The sequence below is a fragment of the Chaetodon trifascialis genome, chromosome 24 (assembly GCF_039877785.1).
Source record: "Chaetodon trifascialis isolate fChaTrf1 chromosome 24, fChaTrf1.hap1, whole genome shotgun sequence".
In the NCBI taxonomy this organism is placed as follows: domain Eukaryota; kingdom Metazoa; phylum Chordata; class Actinopteri; order Chaetodontiformes; family Chaetodontidae; genus Chaetodon; species Chaetodon trifascialis.
The window spans coordinates 13,310,380-13,324,004 of NC_092079.1; the positions used below are offsets into that span (position 1 = coordinate 13,310,380).

The following is a 13,625-nucleotide window of genomic DNA, read 5'->3' on the forward strand; positions in this document are numbered from 1 at the left end:
CTACACTGCCAGGTCGTCGGGGCGAGCTCGGACGCTGCTCTTGCTGGCCCGACTTGGCTTCCGGATGTCTGTCGCAGCAGGAGGAGGCTGGTGCATCTGCGCCCTGGTTACCACCGTGAAGTCGTCACAAGGCGCTGTGGCGGCAGGGTCTTCCTCATCCGCCGCCGCCTCCTCTGGTGTGAGGGGGTAAAGAGGGGTGTGACGAGGAAGCGTGGGAAACATGGAGTGTTGCTCCCCTTGAGGAAGTGGTGGGTTTGTCTCCTCCTGAGGGGAGGAGGAGGCAGAGGTGGGAGGGGAGGGAAGGGGGGGAGGGTAGGAGGAGTTTTTTCCATCCAGACTGTGGAGCTCCAGCGCCATGTTGCTCCAGTTCTGCTCCATTGCGGCCAGCTGCCCGTGGCTCCCGACGCTCATTTTCTCACCATTGCTGTAAAAAGACGCGGGCGGGGCCTCCAACAGGAAGTCATCTGGGTGGAACGCTGAGCTGTCCATCTTGAGCCTGGCGGGCATGGACATCAGCGCAGGGGAGGCCTCAGTCGGACTGTAGGGTCCCCCCTCTGCGGCTCCGGCCCCCACCACGCTCACGCTGGCGTACGCCGGCAGACAGTTGAGCACTGACGGCGAGGTCTGCTCGGGAATCGTCTCTGCGTCGCCGGGCTCGTCTGCGCCGAGCAGCGACTCGCCGTTGGGCACAAACTCGTTGGTGACCCCCTGCTTGACCTTCTTCCAGCCCAGGTGGTAGATCTCCAGCAGGTTGAGGACCAGAGAGACACAGGCAACCACCAGCATGAAGATGATGAAGATGGTCTTTTCAGTGGGCCTGCGGACCGGATTTAATCCACAAATGAAAACAAACGCACTCATAGAAAATAATTACACACATTAGTTTTGATCATTTATTTTTGTGCTGATGCTTTGTGGGTCGTTTGTACTGACCGTTCCCAAAACCTCTCCCCGAAAGTGATCGTGAAATGAGTCATTTCGAGTCAAGTTTTCAATAAACTAGCTCCCACTGATGGCTAAGGGGGCGGGTCTTGGCGAACGGTCAATCAAACAAACATACAGACTGATATGAAAACGTTTCAAAATAAAATCATGCTCTCTGACCTGGAGATGAAGCAGTCCACAGTATTGGGGCAGGGCCAGCGGCCACATTTATAGAGCGGCCTCAGGTGGAAGCCATAGAGGAAGTACTGTCCCAGGATGAAGCCCACCTCAAACAGAGTCTTGAAGATGATGTTGAAGATGTAGGTCCTCAGCAGCGCCCCCCGGATCCGGATCTTCCCGTGCTCATCGCGAATCGGCGGCTTCTCCTTCTTCCCGCCTCCTCCTCCTCCATCCCCAACTCCGTTGTGATAGAGAGGGTCGTGGTCCTCCTGGTGCCGTCCAGCCTTCCTGAGCTCCTCCTCCCTCTCCCTCCTCTTCTCCTCCATGCGGACAATGTGCAGCACGTGGCCCAGGTAGATGAGAGTGGGCGTGGAGACGAAGATGATCTGCAGCACCCAGAATCGGATGTGGGAGATGGGGAAGGCCTCATCGTAGCAGACGTTCTCGCAACCGGGCTGCTGCGTGTTACAAGTAAAGTCAGACTGCTCGTCGCCCCAGACCTCTTCAGCTGCTGCGCCCAACACCAAGATGCGGAAGATGAAGAGGACGGTCAGCCAAACCTGCGGAGGAAGGATCGAAACGCCTTGATTACTAACTACTGTCCACGATGTAACTCTTTCATTGCATTGACGGACATCATGATGCACGTGAGTCCTGGGACGCTGAGCCGCAGCACTGGCGTAAGTTAGATAGTCTAAATGTTGACCATTTAGGGTAAAGTTAATGTGGCATCGAGTTCAATGAGTCACCTTTCCGATCACAGTGGAGTGTTCCTGAGCATTCTCCAGCAGCCGCCCCAGAAAGCTCCAGTCACCCATGCTTCACTCGATTTTCTAGCCTGGAGAGAGAAACGAGTCTGTGGTGAGCAGATTCTCAAACAGGAGCACAAAAATGGGATTGACTCAAAAGAAACTACAGTGCCTCTTCACTGATGGATGACTGGTCTATATTTACCTAAAAGCTTCAGGGCATTCAATTGTTCGCGACTGGACTTTGTCAGTTTGTCTTGGAAACTTGGAAACTACCTAAAAGCTGCAGCAGTTTACAACAAATTCGTCCTTCAGCAGCTTAATCATCCCAATCAAAATGTCTTTTCCAGGTGTTGAGGTCAGAGGAGACAACACAAAGCGCCATCATAAGGAAAGGGAAAGCCGACTTACTAAAATATTGTTGTATTGTCAGTGATAAATCCATCGACCAGAGATCAGAAGAAAAACAATATCTGGAAAGAGACAAAATGATCAACTTTACAGCTCACTGTCGAGAGGAAATCTCACAAAATTCACGTTAAAACGAGCTCACTGTCGCATGCACGCATTCAGTCTCACCACTGACATCTGGTCAGTGGCCTGTCCACACATTCAGCAGACAGTTGAATATTTGCTCTCCTCCTCTCACCTTGTTGCTGCTTGGTGCTCGCTATGCTAACGAACATGCTATCAGTGAGAGTGCACCAAAACAGGAAAGCTCTGAGATAAAAACAATGGGCTGAAAGACGCTAAGCTATGTAGACCTGAGACGGTGATAATTCTCAGTCATTTGAGCGATTGATAAAATAAAAATATTGATTATAGCAGCTTGAACAAAGCACAGTCCTCAGCTGACGTGTTCATCATAAATGCATAACATAAGCAGTTTCACTGAAGTAAAAGTACTGCGACCACGGCGCAGCCCAGTCTGTACGTTTGCTTGCAGACGTGCACGTGTGTGTGTGTGTGTGTGTGTGTTGCAGAGCTGGCTGGCTAGTGGACAATGGCCAGCCATCTGTGGGAAGTGAATGAGTGGATCACAGGTTGTCCCAGTTGAATGCTGGACTCATCACATCCCAGGAATGCTGAGGAGGGCAAATGTTTGCCTGGGATCGACTGATACGTACGCACGCGCAAACACGTACGCACACTCAAAGTTACAGTAGCACGCAGCACTGATGTGTGTCTGAGGCGCAGGTGTGAAGCTGCTGATGACTTATTTTACTTGTAATGTGAGAGGTGACCTCAAGCTGATTTACCCTCACGTGGAGTAAACCAGCAGCTCCAAAAAGCTCTGAAAGTCAGTAATTACAGTCAACGGAGTTTTCTGTTCCCTTTAATACAGTAAAAGTCCCTAAATGCACCTCAGGACACTCCGCCATACACGTCTCTGCTCAACTGAAGCACATTCAGTGACTTTTCCAAAGCTGCAGCTGAATGAAGAGGAAATAAACGAGCAGGCTAACTACTGTAACCGTCCACTGATCGGACAGCGGCATGTGTACATGTACATGATGTGTTGACGTGATGAAATACCATCCGTCACGACAGACAATAGAGAAGCTGCCAGATGGACATTGTCCTGGCCGGCATGTGCTTTTGATGGATCAGTGGTCTTTGTGCTAAAACAGCCCAAACAGTTAACTCTTGGCCTGCCGTTTGCACCCTGAAAGATACGTAGACAGCGGCAACGTTCACATGAAGGACGACTCTGCCTGATATCCAGTTCATCAGGAGGCCTAATCTGGAATAGATGCACATCCATAAACATCATAAATCAATTAGAGTGACCTATGTTAGCTCACATGTGGTCAACAGCTTCATGCATGTAAGCATGGCCAGGGTTGATTCCTGAAGAAATGATGCTACAGTTCAGGGTCTGCAAGTGTGCAAGGATAGACAGAGTGCATAAAGAGTACACAGAGGGGCACAAAGGTTTCAAAATGTCTGGAACAATTCCTAAAATGTGCAAATATTTGCAAAATGTATATAATATAATGTGTATAAAAGTGCACAAATTAGTATAAAGATAAAAAATGGTGTATGAAAATGTAAAGGTGGATGAAGGTGTGCAGCGTTACACGTAGAAATAAAGTACTAACTGTGTGTAAAAGTACATAAAAGTGTTACAAAAAGGGCGTCTGTTCTATAACTGTAGATAAAGATGCACGAGGGCAAACACTCAAGTGTGCAGGCTCTGACCAAACATCCCAGAATAATCACAGAAACAGTCATTTCAACAGCGGGACGGTTCAGAGCAGCAGCTTCGCGTGTTGATGTAATTCAGCAAAGCAAACTTCAGCATTCCCACAAACAGGACACCTGCACGAGGCTGTGTCCTGAAAGTCGAAGGTCAGAGGCAGCGACACGGCAATTCAACACCCAAACACGGGAAAAATAATAATAATAATAATGTTAAAAAGAATGATACTCTAAGTATAACCTACCAGTTAATTTGCAAGATGTTTGGACACTCGTCTGCTGGGACCACTGGTTTTACATTAAGTACATGTTCAAAACACAGTATTATATTAAAAATGGTAAAATGACATAGTTTATTTTAAGTTTTGTGATAAATGCAAGATTATTTTGCTTGTTTGCTTGTTTGAATAAATAAAACCAAAAAGCTGCTCTTGTACACTTCATGAACCACCAGAGCAGGGCGGCTGGAAAAGAGGAGACCAGTTATTGAGGCCAGTTCACGTGCCATTTGCTGTCCAGGACTCACTTTGTTTTTAATGATAATGGTAAACGTCGTGGGATAAAAAAAAAAGTCTAAAATCTCAGCATTTAAAAGACCGCGGTCAGTTTTTCTAAATTGGCTACGCGACAGTCAATTAGTGAAATATTAGCGGCTTCCTGTCTGCCGTCTTTCCCACGGGGAAGTGAACGCAGCATGAGAGGTGCGATAATCCAGCAGGTGGAAGGATGATAATCCCTCCTCCTCCCTCCCACTTCAACCAACAACTCCATCACTCCAGCATCCACCTGCTTACCGCTCTCCTCTGAAACGCGTCTCCCTCCCGGCAGCGCGCTTCTTCTCTCACTCCTTCCCTTCTTCTTCTTTCTTTTACTCCCACGGGTGGGCTCGAGGCGACCAAGCGAGGAGTAGGTGAGATTAGTGGGAGAGGAGGGGGGAGGGAGAGAGACACACACAGAGAGAGAGAGAGAGGGAGAGAGAGAGAGTAAAAAAGACGCGAGGCTAGTCTAGTCTAAAAAGGGGCGCGTGTGGAACCTGTCCCGCGAAGGCGAAGCGCAGCGGCTGCGTCCCGCGTGGCCAAGGCCATCCGCCACTGTCACACATTGGTGTCCCCGTGCATGGGGCGCACGAGGGGGGTGGTGGGGCGGGTGGGGGGCGACGTGCTCGTACGCGCGCGCGTGAGAGTGTGTAGATCGGGGCAGGAGGCAGAGGCGGCTCCATCACATCCCTCACGAGCCGCGTTTAAAACTAAAGGAAAATAAAATGAGGAGTTTTATTTTACCATTGCTGTCAGTACTTTCACTGATATTTGTACACTTGTAGCGACATTCATGTTAGTACAAGTGTAAATGGAAGTAACAGTAGTGATACTTACATTGGAAATAACTATTTAGCAGTAGCTTAAAATCTGATGCAAAGTTGGACCGGAAATATGCAAAATTAGGAAAAAGGAAGAAAATACACACGACAAAGAATTGTACATAATTATATTTCTGAATAAGTAGGTCACCAAGTTTTTTTCTGGATACTTTTAAAGTGTTGTGTCGGTTTATAGCTCCACATACCTCATCTACAAAAGGTGTTCGTGACTGTCACTCAGAGGAGGGCGGGACGAACACGCACCTGTCAAACGTGTTGCAGTGGCTGCTGCTCACCAGCAGAGGTCACTAGAGGTACATACAGTATATCCATCTGCTGTAGGTGAGAACACATTTACTGTCCTGTTTCCTTCACTTTTCTCCTTTTACTTTTGTCAGAACAGTTTCTTTTATCTTAAAATACCAGAACTTTTGTGGTTTTGATGCTTTTCAAAGCGACAATAGATTTTATTAGCATTATTAGAGCACTGAAATTATGAAACTGACACAAAATCAGGGTAAGATGACACTTTATTTGTGGGCTCAAAGTGAGAAATGAGTGAGTTTACATTCAGTGAACTGTTACATAGAAACAGAAAGTGTGTAGCTGCTGCTGGATCTCTCTTTCCTCATGTTGCTTGTCGTTACATTAGAATATATAAAAGTTATAATCAAAAACTAAGTGCTGACAGTTTGCAGTTGCTGACACTGACTCCATCCTCTCCACCCACTGACTGTTCACCCCTCAGGTATCATAGAAAATGTTCATGTTGTATGTACATGTACTGGGTTCAGTGTTTCAAGTCTTTAGAAAGACTTTCTCCATCTGCTGCTCCCTCAGGTCGAGACCATTAACTTGTGGTTCATCTTGTTCTGCGTCCTGTCTCTGCTGGACTTGCTGCATGTTTTTCTCTCCTTCTGACCACAGAGACTCCTAAAAAACAAGGCACACGTGGATGTGAGGACTTTCTGCATTTGGATAAGCCAGATGAAGCATGAGGGACTTCAAATTTTGACCTTTAAACGTTCATGTTTAACACACAATGCTAAAAATGACAATGATTAATCACCTGCCTGTCTGACTGATTAATACCTCTACCTAGTGACAGCCTTGGCAACAAGATATGCAAGTTCAGCCATGTTAAGGACCATGCAGATAGAAGAGGCAGTGGCCATGAACACGGTGAAGATGGTTTTCTCGGTGGGGCGAGAGATGAAGCAGTCCACCAGGTTCGGACACGGCCACTGGTCACACTGCACCAGCCGTGGCATCTGGAAACCATCGTACACCACGTACAAGGCATACCTGCAGACGCAAGCACACAAGAGACAGACAGCGTGGAATAAGGATGTTAAAGCAGCAGCACGGCAGACGGACAGAAGATGAGAATATTACATGAAGCCTCCTTCAAACAGCAGCCTGAACACCAGGCTGCAGGCGTACGTCCACCAGAGGGCGCCAGCTATCGGGAGCCTCCGTTTCCTCAGAGTCTCCAACTCTTCATCGTGACCTTTGCTGCTGAGGAAACCAGCTCTGCCAGAAGCCTGTGGGACAAAACCAAATGAGGGGCAGCACAATGTCATCAAGAGAGGACACAACAGACAGAGACACACCATGATGTGACACAACAGATGACATCATATGACACGAGTCATGACGTAACAAGACAACAAGATGAAACGTGAGCAGAAAAGACACAAAGCATGGATCCATAAAGTAAGACAAGACCAGAGACAACCAGACGAGACACAACAGGACGAACAGAACACAGCGTGACATCACAACGCGTGAAACAGGACACACACCTGCAGCAGCCTCTTCTTATCTCTGTGGTTCCGATAGGCCACATACATCGCAACCAGGAGCGTCGGCGTGGAGACAAAGACGAGCTGAAGACACCAGAGGCGGATGTGGGACACAGGGAAGAACTGATCATAGCAGACGTTTTCACAGCCGGGCTGAAAGACAGACAAAAACACATCCAGCATACAAGACACAGAACAAACACATCTTTATGTCGTAGTCACTGATGGCCGCCCTACCTGTAGCGTGTTGCAGGTGAAGTCAGACTGCTCGTCCCCCCAGACGCTCTCAGCAGCAACGACCAGCACCATGACCCGGAAAATGAAGAGCACCGAGAGCCAGACTTTACCCAAGCTGGTGGAGTGACGGTTCGCCCCGACCAACTGAGCGTACAGCGCGGGCCAAGACATCCTGGGGACACAGTGGACACATGAGGATCAGGATGCGACACTACGACAGCAGTCGGCAGCAGAAACAAGCTCGGCCGTTTCCTTTGAACCACACATCTGACGGCAGCGCAGATGGAAAGTCAGAAGGAAGGCAGTGGCACAGGATGAAAGCAGACAGGCGATGGAACAAAAGAGAAGTTTGACAGAAGAAGAGGATGAAAAGGAATGAAAGTGAGAGGAGGAGGAGAGACGGCCCAGAGCCAGCATTCATGTGAACTGATGAACCTCCCGGCCCACTGTGGACTGCACTGAACTAAGCCCACTCAACTAAAAGCACACTGAACACAGTGTATGAACCCACACTACTACAGTCCTCACCGAGCCTCACCATTCAGCCAACCACTGATTGATGATTCACTGGCTATTTAAATGATATCTCTGTGATATGCATGATATATATATATATATTTATCTGTGGCTGGAAAATGCTTCCTAAAAAAGTCAAATCTTCTAAAATGCATTTTCCAAAAGTAACTCAATCTTCAAAGTTTAACACCATTTTTTCAAATCAAAAAGATAGAGTACTTTTCTCACCTTGTGTCTGGAGATTCAGCTGGTTTGCAGGGAATTATTCCACATGGTCCTTTGCAGCAGGAAGACAAACGGCGACAGTCACTGTCACATCGGCGAAACTCAAAGGAAACAGAAGCGGACGCAAACTGGATCTAATATACTGAAGGAAACCCAAACCTGCAGCCCCTGCCTCCTCTGCATGAAGTAAGAGATGCGCCTCCAGTGTCAAGTCAGTAGGAGAACATGAGAAGACTTCCTGTGAGGACTTTCAAAATAAAGCCACACAAATTTTGAGAAATGAAATTGAGACAATATTTACATATAAATGTAGCAAAGAGAAATCACGTTCAGTGATTTTCATTTAACTTATCACCAATAATAAACCACTATTTCTACATATTGTGTTTGTCTACTATAGTAACTACAGTCAAGTTAGCGTTCAGCCCAAACCACAACTGATGCTGCTCGAGCTCAAACCGAGATGACACTCTAACAACATCCTCTGTGCTGTTAACGAGCAAACTGAGCTTCATGTGCGAAATCAGTGGACTGTTCCTTTAATTAGAGCACAGTATCAACTTGAGTAAGGATGTTAAAATCTGAAGACATTAAAGGGTCAGCATGTGTTCTTACAGGCTGCAGTGCAGGGTGGGAGTCAGAGGGCTCAAAGAACAAAGCTGCATTGTAGTGAAAAGGTGTGTGTGTGTGTGTGTGTGTGTGTGTGTGTGTGTGTGTGTGTGTGTGTGTGTGTGTGTGTGTGTGAGCGCTCTGTGACAGTAACAGGATGCAGGTAGAGAGTCAAAGTGTCTTTTCATATCCAAACCATCCCTTGGCAGCAGTCAGCCTGCAGGACAGTGCAGCTCTGTGTGCTCTAATGTCTGAGACCGATGTTTGTGGAAGTGTGGGAGCAAAACCAACTTCCTCCATTTACACCGAGGACGCTCACAAATCTGAAGCCTAACATATTGTGCCTATTCTGCTTGAGCGACAGTGTTAGGACAGGTGTAGAGTATCAGGTAGAGATCAGTTAGTCCTGAAAAATGATCTGGAATATTATTTCATAATTCTCATTTGATTATAAATTTAACACAAGGCTGCAAAATGAGCAGCAATGATTTCAAAGGGCAGGAAAGTGTCCTGGGTTGAGACAGAGAGGGCGTTCGTGATTCTAATGGAGTCATTGGGGAGCAACAGCGACACTTATTCCTGATGCATATCAATGAATGGATATCAGTGTCAGGGCTGGACTCAAAGACCCTCTGTTTGATGTGTCAGTCAGGAGCCAGCTTGAAAGAAACACAAAAACAGAGGGAGAAGGGAAGGGCTGGCAGATTGTTTCAAGCCACCCATTCTGATGAGAGGTGGTGCTGGTGGTGGGGGGTGGGGGGGTCACACAAAGTGAATGAGTAGGGAGAAAGAGAGAGAGAGATGAAATAGAGCTGATTGTTAGAGTAGCTCCTGATCAGCCAGCCAGCAGGAGAACAGAGGGCCAGTGTCAGGATACGCACACAACTACACACTGTACAACACTCACATATATGTTACCCAGAAAACACACACTGTAATGAGTGAGGGGGAGCGCAGCATGTGACTGAATAGCAGGTCTCAGTTCCGTAGGTGGACTTGGCTGAACAAGCTATCTATTTTTTCACCTCAATGTTGAACAACATTTGTCTCTCTGCATCATTACAACCCACTGATGCTCTCATTACTGATGCAGTCACGTTCGCTTTTAGTTGTTAATTATTGCACATTTCATATCGAAGATTTTCTCTTTTTGGGAAAAAACACATTGAGAGGATTGCAAGAGGGAGTCCAGTGAACAGTGAATACTACTTAAAAGTTTAGGTTATCTCCATTCTCTTACAGGATGTCTGTCCCGTGCAAAAAAGATATGGATCAATGATCGATAATAATTTAAACATGTTATCAAATAATAAATCCATTGCTGTGCTATGCGCACAAACATGCGTGCTCACTCCGAAACAGTAGGGGGCGATACAGAAGTCATCGGCTGCTAAAAGCCGCGAACTCGGCGGAAGTGACGGCGGAAACGGAAACACCCTCGGTCTCGTTCGTTGCTGCAGCTACGATAAAATACTGAAAGCAAGGTGGGAGAACTCACTACCTAACTGTACTAATTTATCGGTGAGAAATAACAATGGCGCTGGAATCGCGGATCACACAGGAGGAGATCAAGAAGGAACCAGAGAAGCCCATTGACCGGGAAAAGGTAGACGGCGGATTTTATTTCAGAGCCTGGTTTAGCATGTTTACCTAATGAGCGTAAGCTAACCTGACTGCTAGCTGCACAACGGCTAACAGTTTGGAGGCTGGTTGGTTTATGTTCTTGATAAACTTCAAAAGTTTGTATCAAAGGTCGGAAATTGTTAGACGGGCATTATTGCTTTGTTTTTAAACCGCGTGATTGTCTGCATTTAAAGTTAGATCAATCAAAATGAAATTGAATAGTAGCCTCTGAAGCGTGGTAGTGCTAGCGTGCTAGCTAATCATAATGATTTATCAATCACAAGTCAACGTATAAAGACACAAGATTAGCCGCGTTGCTTAACTTGAAAAGCAGTGTTTGACTTTTTTTTATTTTATTTAATGTTTAACCCCGTGAACTGTGAAAAAACAATGATACGTGTTGAAGAAATTCACTGTCAAGGTTTTTAACTTATGGGGAGGAACACAAAACTCGTGTTATGTTCGTAAATACAACATAACGGATGCATACTTGATCGTGATACATTTTTAAACGTGTACTATCATGACTAATCTGTTTCAACCCCTCTTATGAATAGTCGTGTTATTATCTGCTATATTGGCACTAAATGTTGAGTTGTAATTACTCGATGTGACCACTGGATGGCAGTGCAACTGTCCAGGGAACTCAACAGTACACCATAAAGTTTCGAAAATACACAGATGTGATCGCAGGGTTTTATCAGCTTCCATGTCCGTGTGTCACGGTTCATATCCAGGAGTTCATGTTAACGCTGCTGTCTGTCTTTGGTGCTTGTTTCTGTTGCAGACCTGCCCCCTTCTGCTGCGAGTATTCACCACCAACAGCGGCAGACACCACAGAGCGGATGAATTTGCTCGTGGTAACGTTCCCTCCAGCGAACTGCAGATATACACATGGTGAGACTGAGAATTTCTCACTGCGTTTTACGTTGAATTTATGAGTTTGGCCCCGGAGCAGGTCTCTGATTCTGTGTGTGCTTCTCAGGATGGATGCTACTCTGAAGGAGCTAACTAGCCTGGTGAAGGAAGTGTATCCAGAGGCCAGGAAAAAGGGGACTCACTTCAGCTTTTCTATTGTCTTCCCCGATCCCAGAGGGAAAGTGTACAGGTTGGTATCGCACTACACCAGCAGTGGTTGGATGAATGCAGCAGGCCTCTTGCTAACTGATCCATCCCTCACTCAGGTTGAAAGAAATCGGCAGTACCATATCAGGCAGGAAGGGTACAGATGACTCCATGACGCTGCAGTCTCAGCGCTTCCAGATCGGAGACTATCTGGACATAGCTATCACACCGCCCAACAGAGCCCCACCTCTTGGCACTCGCATGAGGCCCTTCTGAACGTTCACAGGCATAAACCAACACGCATCGACCTTAAGTTTTTTGTCAGGTTTTTTCTCTGCATCTCTGATTTTTGCAATTAAGTGTGATCTGTAATAAAGTTGTCATTTTTTTCCAAAGTGTCTCCTCTTTCTGTGCAACACACTGAGATATTAGGAACTGAATTGTAATTTTCAGTGCTTTAGACTGCAGTTATGTTCTGGAAAAGGTCAACATCTCATAAGATTGAAGGCGCTCCAAATCCCACCAACACAACAGCTGGAACCAGAATTCCTGGTGGCACCTTGGTGAGGGTTTCCAGCTAAAACAATGAGTCTCAGTCGACCAAAATATACCTGTTTGCCTTGAAATCTGTAGCTCTAACCAAGACATGGTTCTATATGCTCCATATTACAATTTGGGATATTTTCCCTCTGTTTTAACAAGTGTGAGTGAGTGTGTTCTTACGTTCGTGATGTGTAGGCTGGTCTGGCTGCATCTCAGTTTGTGACTGCTGTTGGTCCTTCCCTTTCCTCCACCGCCCGTCACTCTGCCTGTTCCTCCTGCTTTTTGGAGCAGTGGTTTCTTGAATCCATCAGTGGGTCTTCTACCAGCTCTCCCTCCACCTCTGCCTCCTCTTTCACTGCCTCTGCCACATGCTTGGCCTTCGAATGCCTGGATTTGAGCCAATTTGAAAAGTCTTGTTAGAAATGTCATGACTGTAAAGCACATCAGCATGTAATAACCCTCAGATAGGACTGACCTGAAAGTCAATGAACACATTTAGTGACGGTCTTTCTCGCTTGTTCAGCTTCCCAGTATTCCCAAACTTTCTGAGCAAATCAGGAAATTCAATGACACCCAGCTGCTGTTCATGCAAGCCTTGGTCAGTCAAAACACCAGAGAAGCTGCTGATTGTGATTGGATGCCAATGATTCAAACATTATCCACCCATCTCTATCAATTAAAGAAGGCTCCTTCTAAAGTCTTAAACTCAACTGTTTGAACTTGTGTGAATGTTGTCAATGAAGGGATAAAGAAACGTGCATTCATGTGACTTTATTATTTTCATTATTTCATATCACAGCCCCCAAACCACAGCTGGAGTCAGTCCACACCAAAGAGACAAACATTACAAACAAAGACTTTATTCTTCTTTAACTGTAGTATTCAATGTAAGACTTTAAAGCCCTCGTTTCTGACACAACAAGTGTGACTAAGTGCAATAAGTTAGAGCAACAAAGACTGAAAGATTTCAGCTTGAAGTTTTCCTTTTTGTGTCCCGTAATGATGACATCACAGACACTCAGGATCCGTACTCAGACTGCAGGCAGGAAGGCAGACACGATGACAGCCGGCACCTTCTGACAGATTGGTCCAATGCAGCCTGGAGACGCCGAGACCGGCCTGTATTAGAGTTTGGACTTGCCTGGACTGGACTGGTACAGCCTGGTCCACTTGTGACAGAAGTCGCCATCGTGACAGTAATCACAGGAGACGAGGTGGTCCTGGTCGGTGCTGGGAGTTGTCTCTGCTTTGCTGACTTCTGCTCCTGCCCTGTAACATCCTGTGGTTGGGTGGCGCGGCTGATGATCTTCTGTGATTGGTCAGCTTCTGTCTGTGCCTGTTGGACTGAGGTCACCGGACAGTGAGGCTGACGCTGCTCATTGGTCTGATGATATGATGGTTGCAGAAGCGAGCAGCTGTCAGAGGTGGAACTACGAAGGACAGAAAGTTGTGTTTGTACTCAGCTTTTCCCGACTTTACAGTAATTTTGTCACCAAGTTAAACTCACCCTTTGAATGATGTCTGAGGGGAAGAGGAGGAGGAAAAGTAGGCCGCCCAGTCACGTTTATGTGGGCTTGTCATGGTCACATA

The 13,625-nt window shown here is 46.6% G+C and overlaps 3 protein-coding genes across 5 annotated transcripts; 1 reads left to right on the top strand and 2 right to left on the bottom strand.

Moving 5' to 3' along the window:
• Positions 1 to 1,922, bottom strand: LOC139352019 (gap junction alpha-3 protein-like). Of its 2 annotated transcripts, XM_070994035.1 has the most exons (4): positions 1,854 to 1,922; positions 1,105 to 1,664; positions 540 to 817; positions 1 to 476 (listed from the first exon to the last, which is right to left on the bottom strand). In XM_070994035.1, exons 1-4 carry the CDS (start codon positions 1,920 to 1,922, stop codon positions 1 to 3), a joined length of 1,383 nt encoding a protein of 460 aa, XP_070850136.1. The 2 variants fall into 2 exon arrangements, with proteins under 2 accessions (XP_070850136.1, XP_070850135.1); XM_070994034.1 differs by having other exon boundaries at positions 1 to 817.
• A 4,003-nt stretch (positions 1,923 to 5,925) lies between these two features.
• Positions 5,926 to 8,409, bottom strand: LOC139352036 (gap junction beta-6 protein-like). Of its 2 annotated transcripts, none has more exons than XM_070994061.1 (6): positions 8,199 to 8,390; positions 7,455 to 7,626; positions 7,218 to 7,370; positions 6,808 to 6,956; positions 6,482 to 6,717; positions 5,926 to 6,345 (listed from the first exon to the last, which is right to left on the bottom strand). In XM_070994061.1, exons 2-5 carry the CDS (start codon positions 7,623 to 7,625, stop codon positions 6,507 to 6,509), a joined length of 684 nt encoding a protein of 227 aa, XP_070850162.1. In that variant the 5' UTR covers position 7,626; positions 8,199 to 8,390; the 3' UTR covers positions 5,926 to 6,345; positions 6,482 to 6,506. The 2 variants fall into 2 exon arrangements, with proteins under 2 accessions (XP_070850162.1, XP_070850161.1); XM_070994060.1 differs by having other exon boundaries at positions 5,927 to 6,345; positions 6,511 to 6,717; positions 8,199 to 8,409.
• Positions 8,410 to 10,223: 1,814 nt separating this feature from the next.
• Positions 10,224 to 11,884, top strand: sap18 (Sin3A-associated protein). Its single transcript, XM_070994065.1, has 4 exons — positions 10,224 to 10,410; positions 11,215 to 11,324; positions 11,413 to 11,535; positions 11,612 to 11,884. The coding sequence occupies exons 1-4, from the start codon at positions 10,339 to 10,341 to the stop codon at positions 11,766 to 11,768; spliced, it is 462 nt and encodes a 153-aa protein (XP_070850166.1). The 5' UTR covers positions 10,224 to 10,338; the 3' UTR covers positions 11,769 to 11,884.
• The last annotated feature ends 1,741 nt before the right edge of the window (positions 11,885 to 13,625 follow it).

Excerpts from the sequence above, each read along its gene's own strand:
- LOC139352019 (XM_070994034.1), bottom strand. The coding sequence starts at position 1,922 with ATGGGTGACTGGAGCTTTCTGGGGCGGCTGCTGGAGAATGCTCAGGAA. Across the intron at positions 1,665-1,853 it reads ACTCCACTGTGATCGGAAAG|GTTTGGCTGACCGTCCTCTT; the intron begins GTGACTCATTGA and ends CTTCCTCCGCAG. Across the intron at positions 818-1,104 it reads GTGGACTGCTTCATCTCCAG|GCCCACTGAAAAGACCATCT; the intron begins GTCAGAGAGCAT and ends TCCGGTCCGCAG.
- LOC139352036 (XM_070994060.1), bottom strand. The coding sequence starts at position 7,625 with ATGTCTTGGCCCGCGCTGTACGCTCAGTTGGTCGGGGCGAACCGTCAC. Across the intron at positions 7,371-7,454 it reads TCACCTGCAACACGCTACAG|CCCGGCTGTGAAAACGTCTG; the intron begins GTAGGGCGGCCA and ends TCTGTCTTTCAG. Across the intron at positions 6,718-6,807 it reads CTGTTTGAAGGAGGCTTCAT|GTATGCCTTGTACGTGGTGT; the intron begins GTAATATTCTCA and ends TTGCGTCTGCAG.
- sap18 (XM_070994065.1), top strand. The coding sequence starts at position 10,339 with ATGGCGCTGGAATCGCGGATCACACAGGAGGAGATCAAGAAGGAACCA. Across the intron at positions 10,411-11,214 it reads AGCCCATTGACCGGGAAAAG|ACCTGCCCCCTTCTGCTGCG; the intron begins GTAGACGGCGGA and ends TTTCTGTTGCAG. Across the intron at positions 11,325-11,412 it reads GAACTGCAGATATACACATG|GATGGATGCTACTCTGAAGG; the intron begins GTGAGACTGAGA and ends TGTGCTTCTCAG.